At 37.6% G+C, this 20,214-nt stretch overlaps 1 protein-coding gene across 2 annotated transcripts in view; it reads right to left on the reverse strand.

Annotated features, from left to right (window-relative positions):
• Positions 1 to 20,214, reverse strand: part of PTPRO (protein tyrosine phosphatase receptor type O) — a 145,449-nt gene that overhangs the window by 7,111 nt on the left and 118,124 nt on the right. Inside the window, exons 15-24 of one of the 2 annotated variants that reach the window (XM_015627740.2) lie at positions 19,020 to 19,140; positions 16,618 to 16,686; positions 13,171 to 13,254; positions 10,115 to 10,150; positions 9,028 to 9,109; positions 7,995 to 8,085; positions 7,418 to 7,494; positions 4,606 to 4,740; positions 3,019 to 3,141; positions 1,020 to 1,174 (exon numbers count right to left, since the gene is read on the reverse strand). In XM_015627740.2, coding sequence (XP_015483226.1) covers positions 1,020 to 1,174; positions 3,019 to 3,141; positions 4,606 to 4,740; positions 7,418 to 7,494; positions 7,995 to 8,085; positions 9,028 to 9,109; positions 10,115 to 10,150; positions 13,171 to 13,254; positions 16,618 to 16,686; positions 19,020 to 19,140 — 973 coding nt within the window. The remainder of the gene's footprint in view (positions 1 to 1,019; positions 1,175 to 3,018; positions 3,142 to 4,605; positions 4,741 to 7,417; positions 7,495 to 7,994; positions 8,086 to 9,027; positions 9,110 to 10,114; positions 10,151 to 13,170; positions 13,255 to 16,617; positions 16,687 to 19,019; positions 19,141 to 20,214) is intronic. The other variant, XM_015627741.1, reaches the window with a different exon arrangement.

Consider the following 20,214-nt stretch of genomic DNA (forward strand, 5'->3'; position numbering starts at 1 on the left):
TGATGTTTAAGTCAGATCTCACTGAGTGAGAAGTTAGAGGTTTTACAGAGTTTCACACAACATCCCAACACCTCACCTACTCCTAAGGGTGTGTATTTTAGCAAAAGTTCTTCCTTCTGTTTTGCCATACTTCTTCTGAAAAGCCTTGAAAGTATTTACAGTATTTAACAGTTCACCTCAACACAGTTCAAGATAACTATCCCAAACCAGTCTCTATTTGGCTTTTGTTGTGCTAATTTCCCAAATACCATGAATACAATGGAACTTCTGATGTGTTAATTGGACAAATTAAGTGATAAATTCATTCTATGCCTTCTTAAACCTCGGAGAACAATTGCTGCAGGAGCTGACCGATACATTCTTTGCCCTCCCTACTAATTTTGTACCATTGTTAGTTTTAATCTATGTGGTCTAAGATGTACAGTACAGATAGATATAGTATATATATAGTTTATATATATATAGTCGTATATATTAAAAATTACAAGATATATTTAAAATATATAAATATATATAGAAATAAAAATATTTTAAATATATAAATATATAAATAGAGTTTATATTAGATATATATTTAAGTATATACATATATGTAAATACAAATACATTTAAAATATAGAAAAAAAATCAATATTTATAGATGGTATCTAAAAATACTCTCTGAAAATGTCCCTCTTTGCTGCTAGAAGAATCCTCACTAAAATGAAAATACTACAGCTGCTGCCCAGCTCTCTGATACTTGCTTCTGTTCCTTCCCAGAACAATTAAGCAGTAAATACAGGGCTTGATTTCATAATATTGTGTATAAATCTCACCCCTGGCTTACTGAGCCCTTTTTTTGATATTCATGGAACAATACCCTCTATGAATTTCTCCATGAGAGCTGCGTAACACCTTAACACCACAGAGAAACATCTTCAGCCAACAGGTGATTAGAACCCCGAAATCTCTCCTTCTCATGGTTTCCCAACCTATTTAATGTCACCCCTTGCTCATCTCCTTTCCCTTGAAGCATTTACCTGCAGTGTATGACCATGGGGCCTTTAGTCTTTGCTGATTTCTGCCTGACCATCTGTACAAACTGGAGGATGCTCTCGGCAGCGTTGGTGGTGGGGACGCCGTGGTCAGGCCAGGCCGTGTAGTTAAAATGCATCACGTCCTGCACCTCATCAGCCTGATGGGAGAAGCACAACAGCAGCGTGTTCAGGGTCCCAACAGTGTCATCACACTCACTCACCACCCTGAGGGCTTCTTTCTCATTTTCTGCTTTTCATCTTTCTCCTGTTGCAGTCTGTTTAGTGAGTTTTGTCAAAGTTCACATTGCTCGTTGGTTTGTTCCTTTCCCGGGTTAAGTGTAATGGTTTCTCCCTCTTGTCATCCCTCCCACACCCTACCCATCAAAGCAAACCCATCCCTTCCTTCCTGAAAGTTCTCTGTCTGTCACCCCAGCCCTGCCCCTACACCCTTGTCCTTCATTGTAAACCCCACCCTTCCTTCCAGATCATTCCCTGTCAATCATTTGTCCCTCGAGGCCCCATTGGTTACTTGCTCCCTCCCTCTGTGTATCCCTATTGGCCCTGAATTTGTGATCCCCACCCCTTACTCCTTCCCTATTGGTCCATGGTTTGTACCCTCCCCTGGAGCTGGGGCTGTATTTAACCCCCTGCACAGCCCTGCTCTGGGCTCTCTTGTGCCTGACCCTTTCCAGTGTGCATCCCTCGCTTCCCCATCCCAATAAACTGTTACTGGGAGCTTCAATCAAGGGAGACTCCTCTACTTTCTTGCCCCCACCCCTGACATTGTGCTCCACAGAGCTTGGGGTGGCCCAAGATTCTGGAGGTTCCACTGAGGGAAAAGCCAACTCCCCACTCTTGGTGCTCGCCTGCTCTGGAGTGAAAAAAGAAAAAAGAACACTGTAGAACCAGCCAGAGCTCCAGTGCAGAGCCATGTCATTCTCCCACACACAGCCAAAAAAGAGTGAAGCCAGCCCAAAAAATGGCAAAGAACAAAAATGTTATTTAATTACAAAGTGAGGAAAATATCAGGCCATCATTATCAAAATGGTATGAGCTTCCTGTTTCTGGGTTTGGGTTTTGCTTTTTGCTTTTGTCCTGTGGTAGTTCCATCTTACTTTGCTTTTAAATCAAGAACTATTGTATTTTTCAGCTCTGGGCTTTATTCTTCTTTTTATTCCATTTCCTCTCCTTTTTTTCCATTTTGATACAGGTAAAGAACACTGTTGGCAAACAGTGTCAAGCCTGGACTTCTGAGAAATTTTTTTTCAAGTTTAAAAGAAAAAACCCCAAAAAAATAAAGGGAAGAAAAAAAACATTACCAGAGGAAACATTGAGGAAAAAAGCTCATTTAAAAAACCAAAACATTTACAATGCTAAAAATTCTACTGGCTTCAGATGAAGTGAGATCCTCAACACAACACAAAGTTCTGGGTCACTGGTGAATTGCCAGTGCACAGCTTTTTCCACAACCCCTCCACATCCCTAAACTTTATTTCATGAGATGTTGCTGGCAGTCAGCTGATGCAGGAAACAAAGGTGGAAGGAAATTCCTGAAAGTCTGGGGAGCTTTCACTTGGACACCACAAACTCTTTGTTTCACATTTGTTCCAATACTTTGTAGGTGGACATGATTATTGCACAACTGCCCTTTTGAAGTTTTGAAAATACCAAACCCATTGGTATTTTCAAGTTTTGAATAATTTATAGCAAGAGGGTGTGCCTGAGATGTAGAAAAGACGAAATTCACACATTATTTTAATTATTGGTATCACAGAAGTGTCCAGAGCTCTGGTACTACTTTTGTTTCAGCCTTGCAGTTTGCTGAGAAACTCAAGAGACAATTTTAAGGGAAGTTTTGTGATTTCCTCATTTGCCTGTGTGAAGTGAAGGTGAGGACATTGATCTCTCTTTGGTGTTTCCTGCTGAATGCCAGAAATGGACAAAAGTTAAAAAGCTGGACTGAAATCACCCCCTCTTCTTCCTTTGGGAAGGTTTCACTCACGTAGCTGATTCGGAAGCTGCGGTACACCCAGTCCGTGTGCTCCTCCTCGCTCAGCATCTCCACTGTGATATCCCCATATGCAACAGGATCCTCCGTAAAAGGCCAATAATGGTCACATTTCACCTGAAACAGAGGGAAATCCAGGCATGTTTGTATTTGAAGATACACACAGAGAAAGAAGCACGTGCTAAAGGACACAGAAGCTCAGGTTTAGCAGTGCCTACACCGCTGTTCACTTGTTGCTGCAATAAGAGGTAATTTATCCTGCAATGAATTCCAGTCTGACCATTCCCATTTAATTGTGGGAAGCTTTCAGAAGGGCAGCTTTAAAACAGTGAAGAATAGAAAAAGAGTGTCTTTTGTTATTCTTCCTCATATAATAGGTCTAAATGCAGCAGTGGTCTAAATGGGAAAGAGAATGTTCATATAAATCCCCCAAATTATATTCCAAATATTTCTATTACAACATCAAGAGAAAATGTAAAGATAAAACTTGTATTTTATAATTATTTAAAATTAAATTATTATTTAAAATTAAAAGTGCAGAATCACAGAAGGCCTGAGGTTGAAAGGCACCCCTGTTCAAGCCCCTCCCCTCTCAAGCACTGTCACCTACAACCAGCTCTAGACCATGTCCAGGTGACTTTGGAATATCTCCAAGGATAGAAGACTTCACAAGCTCTGGGCAACCTGCCCCAGTGCTGAATCCCCCTCACACTAAATAAATGTTTCCTGATTTCAGAAGGAATTCAGTGTGGTTTTTTTTTAATTTGTGCACCTCACCTTTTGACCTGGGCAAGTCACCACTAAAGGAGTCCCTCGTCTCCATTCCCTCCCATCAGGTATTTGTACACAGTGACAAGACCCCTGGAGCCTTCTCTTCTCCAGGATGAAGAGTCCCAGTCCTCAGTCTCTCCTCATGTAAGAAGAGAGGCTTCATAAAAAGGTCAGGGGAGGCAAAAGGGCAGAAAAGGCCAAAGAAAGTCAGGGAACATCAAAGAAGTTCAAAGAAGGTTGAGGAAGGTTAAAGAAAATCAGGGCAAGACAACATCAAAGCAGGTCAGAGAAGGTCAGGGAAGGTCAGAGCAGGTCAAAGCAGGTCACAAAAGGTAAGAAGGGGTCAAAGAAGGTGAAGGAAGGTCATAAAAGATCAAAGAAGGTCAGAAAAGGTTGGGAAAAGTCAAAGAATGTCAAAGAAGTTCAGGAAAATTCAAAGCAGGTCAAAAAATCAAAGAAAATCAGAGAAGGTAAGAAGGGGCCAAAGAAGGTCAAAGAAAGTTGAAGAAGGTGAGGAAAAGTCAAAGAATGTCGAAGAAGTTCAGGAAAATTCAAACCAGGTCAAAGGTCAAAAAAGGTAAGGGGTCAAAGAAGGTCAAGGAAGGTCAAGGAAGGTCAGGGAAGGTCAAAGGAGGTCAAGGAACATCAAGGAATGTCGGAGAAGGTCCTGAAACAGGAAGGCTGTGCCATTGCAGAGCTGGTTGTGATGCTGCCTTGTGATCAGACACAATGCAGACATTCACTCAGCATAAAGGAACTCTTTTTTCAGAGTGGTTTCTTTTACACCACACACAAGATTCTGTCACATACCCGTCTTTTCTCATTGCACTGAGTGAGCATAACAATGATTTGTGATTTTTGCTGGAGAACCATCTTCCAAAAATCATTCCTAGTTTCTGGCAGCGGTCCTTGGGTTGCAATGTATTCCTGGGGTGAATTATAACCCTAAAAGACAAAGAGATAGATCCTGCTTACCAACATGGTTACTGCTTCAGAACAGTTTTTTTAAATATTTTTTTAGCTTTCTCAAGTTCAATTTTTTACTTTTAAAAGTGATTTCTAATACAAAGAAATTATTATTTTTTTGTATTTATTTTGTGAGGACAACTTTTGCTAGATTTTGATGCTCCCTAAGTATAAGCAGTCTAAAATGAAGATAAAGCTGTTACCTCAAAAATCATTAGTCCAGAGAGCAGAAAAGGCAACATTAAAAAAGGAAGTAATAAGAACATGAAAAGAAAGCTACAGCTCCTTCCAGATTATGTAATTTTAGGGTTTGTTCAGTTAAAGGAATAAAACCAGTTACAGATCCCCAGTCTGCTCATCACAAGCAGTGCCTGTGGTGATTTTCAGTCACTGGTGCCAATAGAACAGGATTACATGCATGTGTTTATGTCATAAGGCCTTAAATTAATAAAATATTAATTAGAATTCTGCTTAAAATAATAGAGAAGATGCTGAGTCAATGCTCTTAACAGATGCTAAGATGCCTTATGTGCATGAATTCTCTTTCCTATGCCTATCATCATGATTTTAGCTGGAAAGATTCCTTTTTCCTCTCCAAAAACAAGACTGTTATTAAGACTATAATAAAAGACCATAGAATGACCCTTTTGCCATATGCTATAACCATATTTGCTGAGATTGTATCATCAAAATTGCATTTGGAAAGTTATTTTGTATTCCTAGCAAGAGCAAAAAATACATCCAGCACACAGCATGGTGCCGTGCAAATTGGGCAATTCTCTGCCACCACTGTAGGTGGATCATAAAATTATTTGTGATTTGGGAGCACTTTCCACAAGTGGCTTCTTCCAGACAACTCTGCAAATCAGCTCAATCCCAGTTTTTGCACTACATGGAATTTGCTGCCTGTTCTGTGTGGGCTGTGCCTGACCCAAGTGACAAATCCTGACAGGGATGGATCAGCCCTGGTTTCTGTGTTTGGAACTCAGCAGAGAACTGATTATCAGAAAAAAGCTGGCATTAACATCACGTGTTTATCCCAGTCTCCATGGTCAGCACTGTGCTAGAAGCAGAACTAAAGAGATGCAAAGCAGAACTGAACAAGAGGCTGCTGCTTAAGATCCTGTTATCCACAATCCTGTGTGACAGAAGTTCCCTGGGCTGGGGATCCTGGAACGTTTTTCTTTCCTGATTCTCTGCAAGCTCAGGCCCTTTCAGGGTGAGTGCTCAGGTTCATGCCCTGGGCACAGCCAAGCCAAGCACAGACACTTGGCTCAACACTGCACTCTTGGGCAGTGCCAAAGTGACAGGGAAGTGGCTCCACTGACTCATCCAAGGGCTCCTCCTTTCTCCGTAACGCTGACTCTCTCCAGCACAGCCAGGTCAGCTCTATTTACAGCAAGATTGCAAAAATGCTCATGTCTGTGGTCCCCAAGTGAAAGGCCTCCTCCTAAAGGGTGCAGTGGTGCCCTGCCTCCTCCCCAGGCAGAACAGCCCAGGGGACATTGCTCTCCAGCCCCCAGGGAGCCACAGCACAGAGGCTACCAGAGGGGCAAACCCCTGTGGCAGTGGCAGGTGATGCTTTAAATTTTAGCTTTCATAATTTCCAGATTCTGCACTGCATTAATATATAACTCTGAACTTCATATCAAGGGTCAGCAAGTTCTCCTCACAGTTCAGGCAGACAAAACAATCCTTTTCCAGCCCCAGAACCAAGGACACCGCTGCAGCTTCAGGCCCAAAAAGTGTAAACAACACCAAATTGAAGAGAGCAAACTGAGAGGATGGGATTTCATCACCTGAAGCTGTAATTGGACAATTAACCCCAATATGGAAATGGACCAAAACTTATCAAAGTGTGAAAACTCCTGACCCAGGGTCCATCTTGGGTGGAGCCACAGCCAGGCTCTTGCACTGCCCAAGGTGCATCCTTTAAAGGGTTTTTAATAAATAAATATCCACTTTATTCCTTTATCTCTGTCCAGCCTCTGTTCCAGGGAGCCTCTCTGGGCATCACAGGGATAAGCTTGAGTAACTGCACGAGCTCAGGGAAGAGTGGAGAGAGCTGATGAGCTTTCAGCCAGCCCCCAGTGTCAAAATATTTGCCCACAGCTCTGTGTACACTTCAATTATGCTGCAGCCGTGGGTGCTACCCCCGGTAAGCGGCTGCTCTCTGCCAGGTGGAGGGAGGCGCAGGAGAAGGAGGCAGAAAGCAGAAGTTCTCTCCACACACCATCTGGGCTGTGTGCATTTTGTGCATTTGGAGTGTCTGGCTTAGCCCTTTTTTGCCACGTGTGGTAGAAATCTAGAAAAATTTCTCATTTCAGCATTTATGTTTTACCTCTCTATCTTAAAAAACCGCTGAATCATTTTAACATTCCCTGCTCATTTCCCTACCAGTCCAATCAAAGTTGCACAAAGATTCACAGCTATTCTAGCCATATTTGCCAAAAACCTTCCCCCTCCACTCCTTTTTATTTTTTCTTTCTTTTTTTTTTTTTTGGTGGCTGTTCCCTGTAGGCAAAATATTTGGAAGCTGAAGGAGATGCTGAGAACATGACTGAGCTTCCAGGAAATACTGTGCTGTTTTCAAGGGCCCAGCTCTGCCTGGTGTGCAGGACACTGAACTCCACACTGACCAGACCTCTGTACTCACAGGGATGTAGTTGGCATTAATGTAGTCAGATCCCTCTTCTTCATTCATCGAGACTAACCGGACACGACTGAAATCATCTGTACGAGGAAAAAGAAATCAGGGGAAAAAAATCACCTCTCAAATGTGGCACTCATCCCCAACCAGGCAAAATTTAAATTAGTCCTATAGGAATGGCCAAAAATAATGTCTTAAAAAATAGAAAATTTGACTAAGAGAGCAATGTTTGCTTCAGCAAGCACTGCATGGACACAGCACCATTAGTGCTCTGCAAACATCCCCTCCAAGTGCTGTCCCTTTGGGCTCCCTCAGCTTTCATTAAAATCCTAAGAGAAACACAGTAACACTACTCAGCAGCATGAAAGACCTTGTGTTTCTCACCTCCAAACTCTTGCCACCATAAACATTTCCAGGAAGCTACATCTATTCAAAGCTAACAAAAAAACATCCCTCGCCTGGTTCTCTGTAAGAGCAGGATTGTAGAACGAGGCTTAGAAAATCTCCTGATCCTCCAATTTTTTTATTAAAACTCTTCTTCCCCTCTCTAGGGATTTTAGCAGGATTTAGTGGATGTACTCACATGGCAGGATATTTGTGTAGCGATTTTTACAGCGATTCATGGGCAGATCAGCAGCAAAGTGGGGTATGTCAAGCCCAATCAGTTTTAGCTCCTGAGATAACAGAAAGGATAACACCAAGGTCAGCCTCAAAATCACTCAGAGAATAATTCCTTGTGATTGCTTGTGGCAGGCAGCAGACAGAAAATGCTCATAAATCACTTTATAAATTGACAGCAGGATGACAGTGATTTTCCTTATTTGATGCCTTTGAGAGCAGGGCTGGGGTTTCTCCTCCTGCTGCTGCCATCCCATCTGTGGCTCAGAATTGCTCCTCTCTACCCACACTCAGCCAAAACATTGTCAAACCAGGGTTAAGTTATTTCTGTGGTGGTCACCTGCCCTCCTTAAAGGGCTTCTTGAAATCCTCACATGGCTTTCAGTCTTGGGGAAAGGCTTGGAAGATCTTTCCAGTCATCATCTTCAGTAGTTACATGGAATATATGGTGCATCAGGGGAATTTGCTGGGGAGGGATCATGGTAACACCCTGAGAGCCTTCCCCACTGCCTTTCCATGCTTAAATCTTTGGGAAACAGCCCCAGGAATAGTGATGGGGTTTAGTTTTATTCTATTAAACTGACTTTAGTTTTTGGGTAATCAACAGAATGCACCTGAACTTCTCTAAGAGAAATCCCCCTGCTCTTATAGAGATGTCAGATGCTACTTCCTGATTTCAGTGCTTCCTCTCAAATTAAGGACATTAAATATATAAAATAAAGCCATTAAAATCCCAAATTTAATTCAGACTGCCAGCATGCCCTGAACTTAAAGCAAGTGTGTTTTTCTGACAGTTAAATGTGACAAGCCACTCCAATCAGTTTACTAAATGCAGGATTAAACAACACCAAGCTCCACTTCTAGATTTTGCAGAAGAGGAAGTGAAGCTGGCCAGCCCAGCAACACCACAGAGCACACAGGAGCATTCCATGCAGCCTCAACATCTTGAAAATGCTGATCTGGGCAGGTAGCAAAGGGCAAAATCCCCAGAGACTTACCTCAAATTGCAGAGAAAATTTATAATCCGAGTCTTTGGCCATGTCTTTGATGTAGCCATCAAAATCATCCAACTGGACAGGGCTTTAAAAGAAAAATACAGAGAAATTATGTAAAAAAAAAAATAAAAAATCTGATTTTTGTAGTACCTTGCATTTCTTTCCCCCAGAATATTCTCAAGTCATAAATACCTATTTGCAGCTGTTAGTGCTAGAAAGAAATAAGGACAAACCTTGTGGTTCAGGGCCACCAAATGGTGGCTGTATTACATTTTGGATGCCACTGCCCTGCTTTCTCTGATGGCTTTGAGAACTAAACACATTTGTAATTTTAAGTCCAGCTCTCTTCCCAGAGAGATGGTGGCTAAAGAAAGGTGGTATAGAACTATAAAGATATAGTATATAACTATAATAGTATAATATATAACTATATAAAACCATGGAGAGCTGCAGTAGGTGTGAATCAGCCTTGATTTGATGACTTTTTTTGCCAGGTGAGATCTGTTAGTGAGGCACAACCCCTGAACACAACACAGAAATAATTAGGCTGAGCTCTGAGTAAGGAAACACAGGTAAACAGCTTCCCTCACCTAATTATCATACTCTAATTTACAAGCTACTGAAGCATGTACACAGTAATCTTCTCATTTACTTTGAGGCAATATGCCCAAAGGAACGTGCCTTATCACCACTTAATTAGTCCTGTTTACTCACTGGCATTAATGATCTAATGTTCTAGCAACAACTGTAACGAGAGCCCCATGTCAATAGGGAAATATCACTACTAACAAATGCATCCCAGTTTTTTTCACCATTTGCAGTTTTTAACTAAGGATAAGCTCTGTTGAAATCACTAAGTTGGATAATTAATCTTTTCCCTGATGACTAATTTTGTATGTTTTACTGCAATCTGTTGAGCAGAATTGCTTTTGTCCAATTATTGTTTGTTTTCTGCTTTCAGATATCTCTCTTGGGATATGTCTATCAAGAAGTTTTTTATATTTGTGACTGAAATACCACTATGGCCTGTACTCCATAATGCTTATTTAGTGTAAGACTTATTCCTTTAAATAGCAAAGAAGTTACATACTTGGTCAGCTTTCTCTTCTTTAATCCATTTTTACTCCTGTAAAAAAAAAAAAATAAATAGGAATTGTTTTTCACTCATTAAACAGTTTTACAACTTTTATTCAAAGACAGCATTGATTTAAGAATGTATATTTTTTCATCATACTCAGGAAGAGATTGTGATAATAACTTGGACAATTTTAAGCTGATAGACAACAGAAATGTTGACATCCATGACACCATCCCACTCCAGTGGGGTGAATATCCCATTCTGTGGCTCTGAGAATGAAAACCCGTGCCCAGAAAAAGCCAGGGGTCCCCTATAAACCCTGAAAAACAATGGCAAATATCCTACTGACCTCAGTGGGGCTCAATCCTAAACCTTAGGTAATTTAATTGACTTTTAAGAGCTGGAGATAATTGTGCCAGTTATGTAAAACAATGATTTATGAGTGATGTAATTCACTAGCAGCAGTTGTGAGCAGATCTCTGAGTGTGTTAAGCAGTAAAACCCAAAGGATTGGATTTAAGAACACCAACTACCACCACGTGGTTTTTTGAGGGTTCATTGGGATGTGTTCATTTTGTTGTTGCAAAGCAATAAATACGATTAAATAAATAATAGTAAGCAACAATAAGATTAAATACATAAAACAAGCACCCTGGAATAACTTGGCCAGAAGTCTAAAAATACTGATCAATTCTTTTCAATCAGCCACAGAGATCAAATAGATTCTTGCTTACTCAGAAGGAATTTTAGCAGTGTAAATTTTTAATTCCTGGGCATTAAATGATATCTGTTCATTTTTCACATTATGCTGATGCTATTTTTAATTTCATGATGATATGAAAATTATGTCTAGGTCATTTGGTTCACAGCTTCAATTAGTAAATTAAATGAGGAGACTTTCAAATTCTAAATAATGAAAATATATAGGAAGAAATAATAAAAAGCAGAGTATTTTTATTTTTCTACTTTGTTAAGTTTAGAAGTTACACTAAAAACAAATAAAGGACTACTTTCCAAAATTAAATTGTACAAAATATTCAGTTTCTGGAGTAGTAGTTAGCCACAGTAATTTTATTTTGTCCAAGTACAGTTCCATTTAGATGAGGAGCTTTGCCTGCAAATTTACAAGAGCTATGGCAATACCAGCTTTATATTAATGTGGAGATGAAATATGATAAACCTCTTTACCTATCATGTTATCTCTATATTCATATGTACACCTAAACTAGTAGTAGTTTGGTTTTTTTTTTAAAGTAGTTTATTTTCCATCTTCAAAGATTTTTCCCATTGAAATCTTAAAGTTAATTCCAATAAATTATTCAACACACCTCTATCCCCTGTGACTGTGGTAAACCTTTTAATGTCAGGCACATAAGAATTAATTCAAAATGAAAAAAAAATACCTAAATGCTCTTTATGATAAGAATGCTTCTCCAAGGAACACTTGAAGAGGCAATAAAACAAATGATTGACATACATTTCTCAGCAAGAATTTTGTGTGCTTTGATAGTCTCAAGAGGCCTTTGTTTCTTAGCATTGCAATTGTTTCCTGAATGTTCATAAATATTTTAAACCAACTTGTGTGCAAAACAAAAACAATTGAAACATTAACTGGTGTTTCATCTGTTATTCCATTTACTCTACAGATTAAAATACAAAGAGAGGGATTAATCTCATCCCACCTCAGCTCCTGTGGTCTTAATCATCTAGACTAAAACAAAAATTGATTGATCTGAAGAAAGATACACATCTGGAAAGGTGAATTAATGCACAGTAAAAGAAAAAAGGCAGAGGAACAAAAGATGATGATATTTTTGCAGCAGTGCCATTGGCAGTGGCCACTCTGGGCTTCTTGACCAGCTAAGAGAGCTCAGTGTGACCTCCAAAATAATCACCTGCTTGCCTGACCCTCTGTCTCTGTGCAGCTGGAGAGCTGGCTGGGTTTAACCAAGGTTATTGACAAGGTTATTATTGACAGGTTCCAAGTCAATAGAACATCAGCCTTGGACAGGAGGGGAAGGTCCCCACGTGCTCCTCGGTGGGGTGTGTGTGGAGAACACACTTTTGTTTTCCTGGCAGGAGAAATGGACCTTTCCTTACATAAACGCTCTCATTTCTAAGCCCACTGGAAATTGGGATGGGTTTTTCTACAGACCCACTGTAACTTCAAGGAGAATCAGTCTCAAAAATCCCAGTGCTGAAGATGTTGATGTCTGCCTGCCAGGGCTTTGGTAAGACCAGGGAAAATGCTTGGGAAATAAAATCTTAACCTCAGTACCACCTTTTTGGTAAAACCCTACAACTTGAACCCAAGACCATCAGCAACTTAGGTTTCTTAACATGAATTAGGCATTTTTTGGATCATAGTCAATTATAATTATTTGTTAAATGGTTTGTAAAACAATTCTGGTTCTAAGTAGACGAGTGGCTTTGTTAGGTATTTTCAAGAAAACAATCAGGTGTTTTCTAAATCCTTATAAACGATTTACAGACTAAAGAATTAAATATACACACATACACAATGAGATGTGCACACAGAGACCCTATTTGCACTCTTTGGGACTCCTAGTTGTATCCATTCTCAGTGAACTGGTTTTTTCAAAAGCAGAACTTTGATGTCAGGAGAAGATAAGAGCACCTTTGAAAAACAAATGTATTTGACATCACACACCAAAGAGCTGGGGCACAATCAGGCAATTTTAGTAGCAGAACAGCAGCAGCAGAAGTCAGTGCCAGGCAATGAACATGTAAATCAGCAGGACAGAAGAAGCCAGGACTTAGAATGAAGCAGCAAAAATTGCAGAGACAGGAATGAGATGGATACAATGACCACTGTAAGATTAGCTTTTTAATATCAAAATGGGTTGGAGCATGAACAGACAAATTAGATGAAGCAGGGTAGCAAATACTTTGGTACCCACATCCTCGCCAGTCCATGTTCCAGTAAAAGAAAATTATATCTTCAAAAGCTTTGACCCATTTGAGAACAGAGGTACCACACGTCTTTCATGTCATAGAAATTCACATTGTTTACACATTGCATATGGAAAAACAAGTAAATCACTTACCAAGGATTAACATAAAATGCCAAAAGATAATCAGTCCAAAGGCATGAGGGTAGCAGAGTTAGGAAAGCAAATACACTTCTACGCCTGTGAGCATTAATAAATAACATACATAAAGATGAAAAAGTGAGGAGAGTTAGTAAGACAAACAGAAATCAGGAGATCAGCAAATTCTATTTTTAAAATCAGCTAAACCCATCAATCTACTTCTTACTTAGTTACTAAGAATACTCTTAACATCCCCAGGATTTTTACTCCTCAACCTACAGGATTTTCAGCTATCCAGCACAAAATTCTATATGAACAAAATAAGTATGTTTTATCATATTGATTCAGGCCTGCTATTCCTAATTTTCAGAGAGTAAAGCATGTAGGAAGATATCACTGACAGATTTCCAGTCATTTCCAGGTGGCATTAAGGCTATTTTCACTGTTTTGAGTGAACTGATAGGGTTTGTTTTTATCACATAAAACTGCAGCTCTGATAATCTCCCACATTTGTTCCTGCAAGTGATCCTGCAATATCAGAAGATCTGTATTGGAGATAAATTCAGATGCTTCCAATATCTCCTAATACCCTCCATTGAGTCAGATTTCTCAAGGCATCTGTATAACATTTTGCAGAGTGCTTTAAATTCTTTCCTAGGTTTTCATCTAAGCACTGCTTCAAAAGTTCTTCTAACTGTGGTTTCTTTGAACAGAAATTTTACTGTGGATTTACAGCAGATTTTACTGTGGCTAAAGGAAATACAAATACAAAATCATTCTAAACTTCTGTATTTGCAAGCTTTTTTTAATTTTTTTTATTGCAAATGCAAGAAAAGGTGAAGGAAAAAAGAAAGGGCCTGTCTCACAACCTGCTTATGATGATAAATGAAAACAATGGTAAATATCCTACTGACCTCAGTGGGGCTCAAGCTTAAACTTTAAGTAATTTAATGGACTTTTAACAGCTGGAGATAATTGTGGTTCTGCTGTGCATTAATTCAGGAAACCCACTCAGGCCCGTTCTACCTGTTGGTGAAATGGGCTCCAGGTACTTTGCAAATATAAAAAAATCATGAAAATAAAACAAATTTTCTCCAGTATAAGGGTTTGTTTTTTGTTTTGTTATTTTTTTTAGTCAAACACACCCTCAGTGGTTTTTTTCCCCATTAGGAAAATCTGCTGCCTTAAAAGTGATACCATCCTTCTGCAGCTGTTCTAAAGAGGAAACACAAATTTCCTTGTTCAGTACCCTTATGAAGTTGGTAGATTCTGTGTTTTCCCTGGCAAATCAGTCAAGTCAAATGTAATCATCTCTAATCTCAACCTTCAAACCAGTGAGGAAATCTTCTGGCCATGCAGTGAAAACTCCAATGCTTGAATGAGTTTTGCTGCTGTAGAGGGAAGGGGCAGAGCAGTTTCTGCAGGGCTTTGGTAGGAATTGTGTGGCTCAGCCAGAGGCAAAAGCCCTTTCTGGTTAATCATACACCACAAAAACTGCAGAGTCACAGCCTTAAACCTCATTTGTTCTTTGAGTTTCTATGGGGCTGGACTGAGGATGAAATTTGGCTTTCCATAAACGGATCTCTGGTGCCACAGAGGTTTCCATCAGGCTCAGGAGAGAGAAGTGCTGATGTTGCTGGAATACTTCTCTTTCCTTTGAGAAACTCCACGTGAGGCTTTTGCTTCCTCTTGCCTGCAGAGGCTGAAGGAATTATTCAAGCCTGGGCTTCTTTCACTGTCAAATCCTGACAAGAATTTTCCACACTTTATCAAATCACTGGCTAACATACTTGCAAATTGGTTTATATTCACAGACTAGGCACTCTGACAACTAAACCAATTGATTTAATTCAATATATGAAGAATGTGTAATTGCCTAAGAAATACAATCCTGTTTTTTTTCTGCAATCATGTAGTGTTTCACATCCTGCTCAGGCATAGGGAACAACTTAATTAAAAGAAAGAGATGAAGAGATTGCTGAAATCCTGAAAACTCTGCTGAGCTTCCCTTTGGAATCAGTGAATATGCCCACAGCTCCCTGACTAGATCCCTGGAATGAGCCAATCTTTTTCTCTGTTTTTAGGGTCAGATTTCCCACCTGGCTGCCTTGATGGATTGTGAATCTGCTCTTGACATTAGACAACAGAGGCACACAAAACAACTCTCAGAGAAATAAGGACACACTGTCTTCAGTTACAAAAAATTTGTGGAGATATTAAGCAGGAATTCTTTCCTCAGTTTATATTTCTATAACTTAATTTATGTAAGTATATATATCTGCATACACACACACATACATACAAAAACTAAGCAACAAGAACCTTCACTTTCATATCCAAACCTATTAATTCCCTTCCCATAAAAAAAAAAAAAGCCAAAAAAAAAAAAAGCCTTTCATGATTTTAATAATGTCTGTTGCTAGTTAAATAATTTCATTCAAACTTGGCTATTTAATTAACATGAGTGTTTGATCTTCTGACTTTTTTGCCATTAATACAGTCCAGTTTCTTCTGACCTACTGCAATGGGGTTGATGTCATGCTGTTAAATATCTGTGTTTGGACTTGCCTTGAAGTTTTTGCAGCAATTGCTAACAACAGAGCAGTAAACCTTGGGTCTTGTCATTACCACTCATTTGATTATTAAAATAGGCATGGAAATGACCTCAGTGGTACCAGTCAGGCAGTTCTCACAGCCTTTTACTTCTATAAAGTGAATATATAATATAAATATATAATATATAAATATATAATGCATAAATTATAAAAAAACCTAACAAAATCTATTTTAAAAAAATATATAAATTTATAATATCAAATTAATCCTATGGATTTTCTTTCTTCAAATAATTCTCTTCAGCTGATGGTGACAGTGATGATTTAAGAGTCCATATCAGTGCCTGCAACTCTTGCAGGTGATTTTCTAGATTAGAAAGATATATTTAGGGGTTTTTTTGTTATTTTTTTTCCAACAGCATTGAACATTAAGTTACAGTATATGTTTGAGTTGGCTTGTCCTTGTCTTGTAATGAAAGGAAATACTAATTAAAGGCACTGACAATTGGTAATTAGTCATCTACAAATAAGTTTGCTCCTGGATGTAAATTTATGGAAGTGCTAATGAATTTATAGATCACGTTCCTACAGTTGTGTTATTTTAGGAAATATGTCTTTAAGAGAAAGGGGGGGAAAAAAATCCTCCCAAAACACATCTCTGCAACTTGGCTGACATGCAAATACATCACTGCCTACTAAAAATAGCAGGTGACAGAACGCATGTCTTCAGTCATCATTCAAGAAATAAAACACATTCAAGGAATAAAATACAACATTAACAAGCCTAGCAGTTTTATCCTAAAGAGGGACAGCAATGACACAAAAAATAAGCACTTTAAGATTACAGATAACATTTGCCAAAAAGCAGAGATGGGGAAAGAACATAAATTTTGCTTCAAACACTCACCAGTTATAGGGGAGCTTTCCATCTCTCTCTAAAGATGCAAAATTCACAAAGGTCCCAGCCCCACACTCCCTGTTCCAGAAAAACCATTAGGTAAAAAGTTATTATTTTTGGATTCACAGCACTTGCAAAGAGTTTGATTTATCAGAGAACTCTTGGAGTTGCAGGGAATGGTGAACACCCACATCTGTGACTAGGTCTGGGATAATCAGTAGTGAACAAAACTAAAACCCCTTAATGCAGATGTCCAAAACCAGTAAATGTGAACACCACCTGAGATCAAACTGCCTAAAAATGTTCAAAAGAATTAAATTCTCAAATAGGAGCTTATCTTCTGTCTAGATTTGTGCTTTCATAGCCTAGAACTAGCAATGGTTTATATGTACATGTGTTAAATATTTATTTTTCTATACTAAATATTCACTGTTCCCACTCTTAAGAAGTTTTCTAATTGTGTCCTTTTAACAGGATAATTATAGGTAATTTTGAGTTACAAAAATAACTGCAGGGAAAAGAAAATAAAAAACCTGAATAACATTCAGTAGTGTCTTTATCACATTATTTTCAGCTACAAATTATAAACTAACTTGACTGTTTTCTTGATTTAAGCAAACAATTGTTTGCAGCTTCTTACTGGATTTATTTTTTAAATTTCCTTCTGGGGTGTTTATCTTCTGTGGCTAGAAGCAGTGATGAAGAGAAAAAGCTTTGGGCTGGCTGCACAGCAATTAAATAGCAATTAAACTGGATTTTCAGTGAGCCAGTTACATGCAAAAGGAACAAACCACGTAATGTTCTCTCAAAAAGATAACCTGAAACGTGTGTGATGTGGTCATCTGTTGCATGGAATACATGGACAAGACACAACACACAAAATGCAGCATCTCCTAGGCTGTTAAATAGGAGATTTTTTACATAAGTTTGTTTTTACATGAAATAATTTCCTTTCTTGACACAGTAAATGAATATAAAATGTATTACATAGCTTATAAAAGGATAAAGACTCTGTGACACCTTCAAAAGCAATTATCAAGGGTTTGGGGAAATTGAAAGTGAATTAATTTAATTAAATTAATTAAATTTGAAGTTCACATTAAAGTGAACTGCAGCAGGTAAGATCACCTAGAAAAGGAAACTGAATTTCAATATTCAGCTAGAAATGATTGGTGCAGACTGGCAAATGGTGAGAGAAAGATTCTAGAAAATGTTATCTGTTGGTATGGAAATATCTCCTGTTCAAAATCATATCAAAGACCTGCAAAGAGCCCTGATGTCCTGCTCACCCATTTGCCTCAGATCATTACCATTAATGATCATTAGAACATTATCATTAATGTTCCTGACACCAGCCCTTTGTCCTGTGTGATTGCACTCATGGACTCAGTCCTGCAAAGCTCAAACTGAAACAAAGATTGAAGCTTGTCAGTCAGGTCAAGAGTGAAAATAGAGTAGAAAATGTGTTCAGCAGCAGCAAAACAACTCTGCTGAAGACACCCTGTTCACAAACATCTTAAGGAGCACCCACACACAAAAGCATTCTCAGCTGAAACAATTGTTGTTATTTATTATTATATATTTATTACTATAAATTATATATTTTACATAATATTATTAAATTATTATATTATTTTATATATAAAATAATATCTATTTATATATAAGATATTATATGTATTATTAGATATTATTTTAAATACATTTATATATAAATATAATTATTTATATATTTATATTTATATATAAATATAAACATATAAATATATATTTATATTTTATATATTATCATTTTATATATTATATATTTTTATATTTGTTGTATTATTTATCATATTTATAGAAATATAGTATTTCCATTATTATTTACATGTTTTATTATTTACATTATCTCTATAAATAAAATAACTATGTTAATAAAGAATAATATATTTAATATATTTTATATTATGATCATATATTACATATTTATTATGCAGGTACTATTATAATTTATTAGAATATTATTTTTATTGATGTGTTTTGAGATATATATATTTATTTTTATATATGTAAATAAATATATAATATATAATACAAATAAATATATAATATATAAATATATAATATATAAATATAGATAAATATTTTAAAATATATAATAATATTTTATACATATTATAAATATATAATATAATAATATAAATATATAATATATAAATATTATAGATATTGTAAATCTATAAATATAAATAAATATATAAGTATGTAATATATAGTATAAATAAATATATAATATATTTATAAAAAATAAATAAACATTTATTTATTTATTTGTTTCTAGATTTATTTATTTATTTATTTATTTATTTCTAAATTTATTTATGTATTTTTAAATTTATTTATTGCAATTAGTATCCATCTGGACTTACCTGGCCATCTGTAGGTGTTTTCTCCTGAGTACAACAAGAGTGACCAGCAGCAGTCCAATCAGGAGGATACTGAGGATGGCCAGCACGGAGATTACCACGACGTTGGGGTTCATCTCAGTCACTGGACATGCAGAAAATGACTCTCAGTTATTCAGTTCAGAAGCACTGACATTCCTGTTTTGTTTTGTTTTTCACTGAGTTTTGATAATGCTGGTTTTTTTAAACTTATCTCAAACAGCCTGGAGTGTTAGAGAGAGAAAAGTCTACCACAGGAGATAAAGGGAGAGTTGGAGTAGCTATTGCTCTTAGAAAAATTTCTTTGGGGAAATTACTTCACTCTGGCATTTTTGTTAAACTTTCACATGTTCTGATTTATTTTTTTTTTTTTCTTTCCAGCTGACATTTACAACACAAGGGAAAATTTTGAAGGTAATACAAAATACAGATATTCATCATCATCAATGTCTCCAAAGCACTTTTCCACTCTGAAGTTGTTCTTCAACAACAATCAATGCTTTTTCTGACCCAGAAGCAAAATAATAAGCTGGGGCTTTGTAATTGGGTTGCAATTGCTTAATTATTCTGGAAAATGACATGCCCAGGGATCCTCCCTCAGGAGCCTTTTGGCTGTGACTGCTGAAGATCCTGCAGAGGCCTTTCTTCTCTCTGCTGAATGCAGAAAGCCTTAACAGCTTATGAAAGTGATTTTCTTCTTGTTTGGGCTCGGCTGAGGAAACATTTTTCTCCATAAATATCATCAAGCAGTACCCTGTTGCTCTGAAAATTAAACCATTTGATCTTGTTTTCATGGTTTCTAGCTACTTTCCCAGGAAAGTAATTATAAACATAGATGTTTATATTTTTTTTTTTTTAAAGGAACGACTTTTGATGGACTTTTCTCATCACCAGTGTGATTGGGAAGGTGGTAACCTAACTATCCAATCCCTGGTCATTATTGAGAATCTATAAACACTGGAGTCACAGAAATAAAATCCTTCTTTTTCCCTATCATACATTGAACCCTGTGAATCATTTCATGTCCAACAGCAGCAGTGGATGTTTAGTATTGACACCACAAACTACACCCCTGATTTCTAAAACCCAGTACACAATGGAGCCCCCAGGTTACATTTCTCCAAGTCAAGTGGGGCCTTTTCTAAGGGCTTTCCAAAGCTCCCATCCCATCCCATCCCAT

The sequence above is a fragment of the Parus major genome, chromosome 1A (assembly GCF_001522545.3).
Source record: "Parus major isolate Abel chromosome 1A, Parus_major1.1, whole genome shotgun sequence".
NCBI classification, from domain to species: domain Eukaryota; kingdom Metazoa; phylum Chordata; class Aves; order Passeriformes; family Paridae; genus Parus; species Parus major.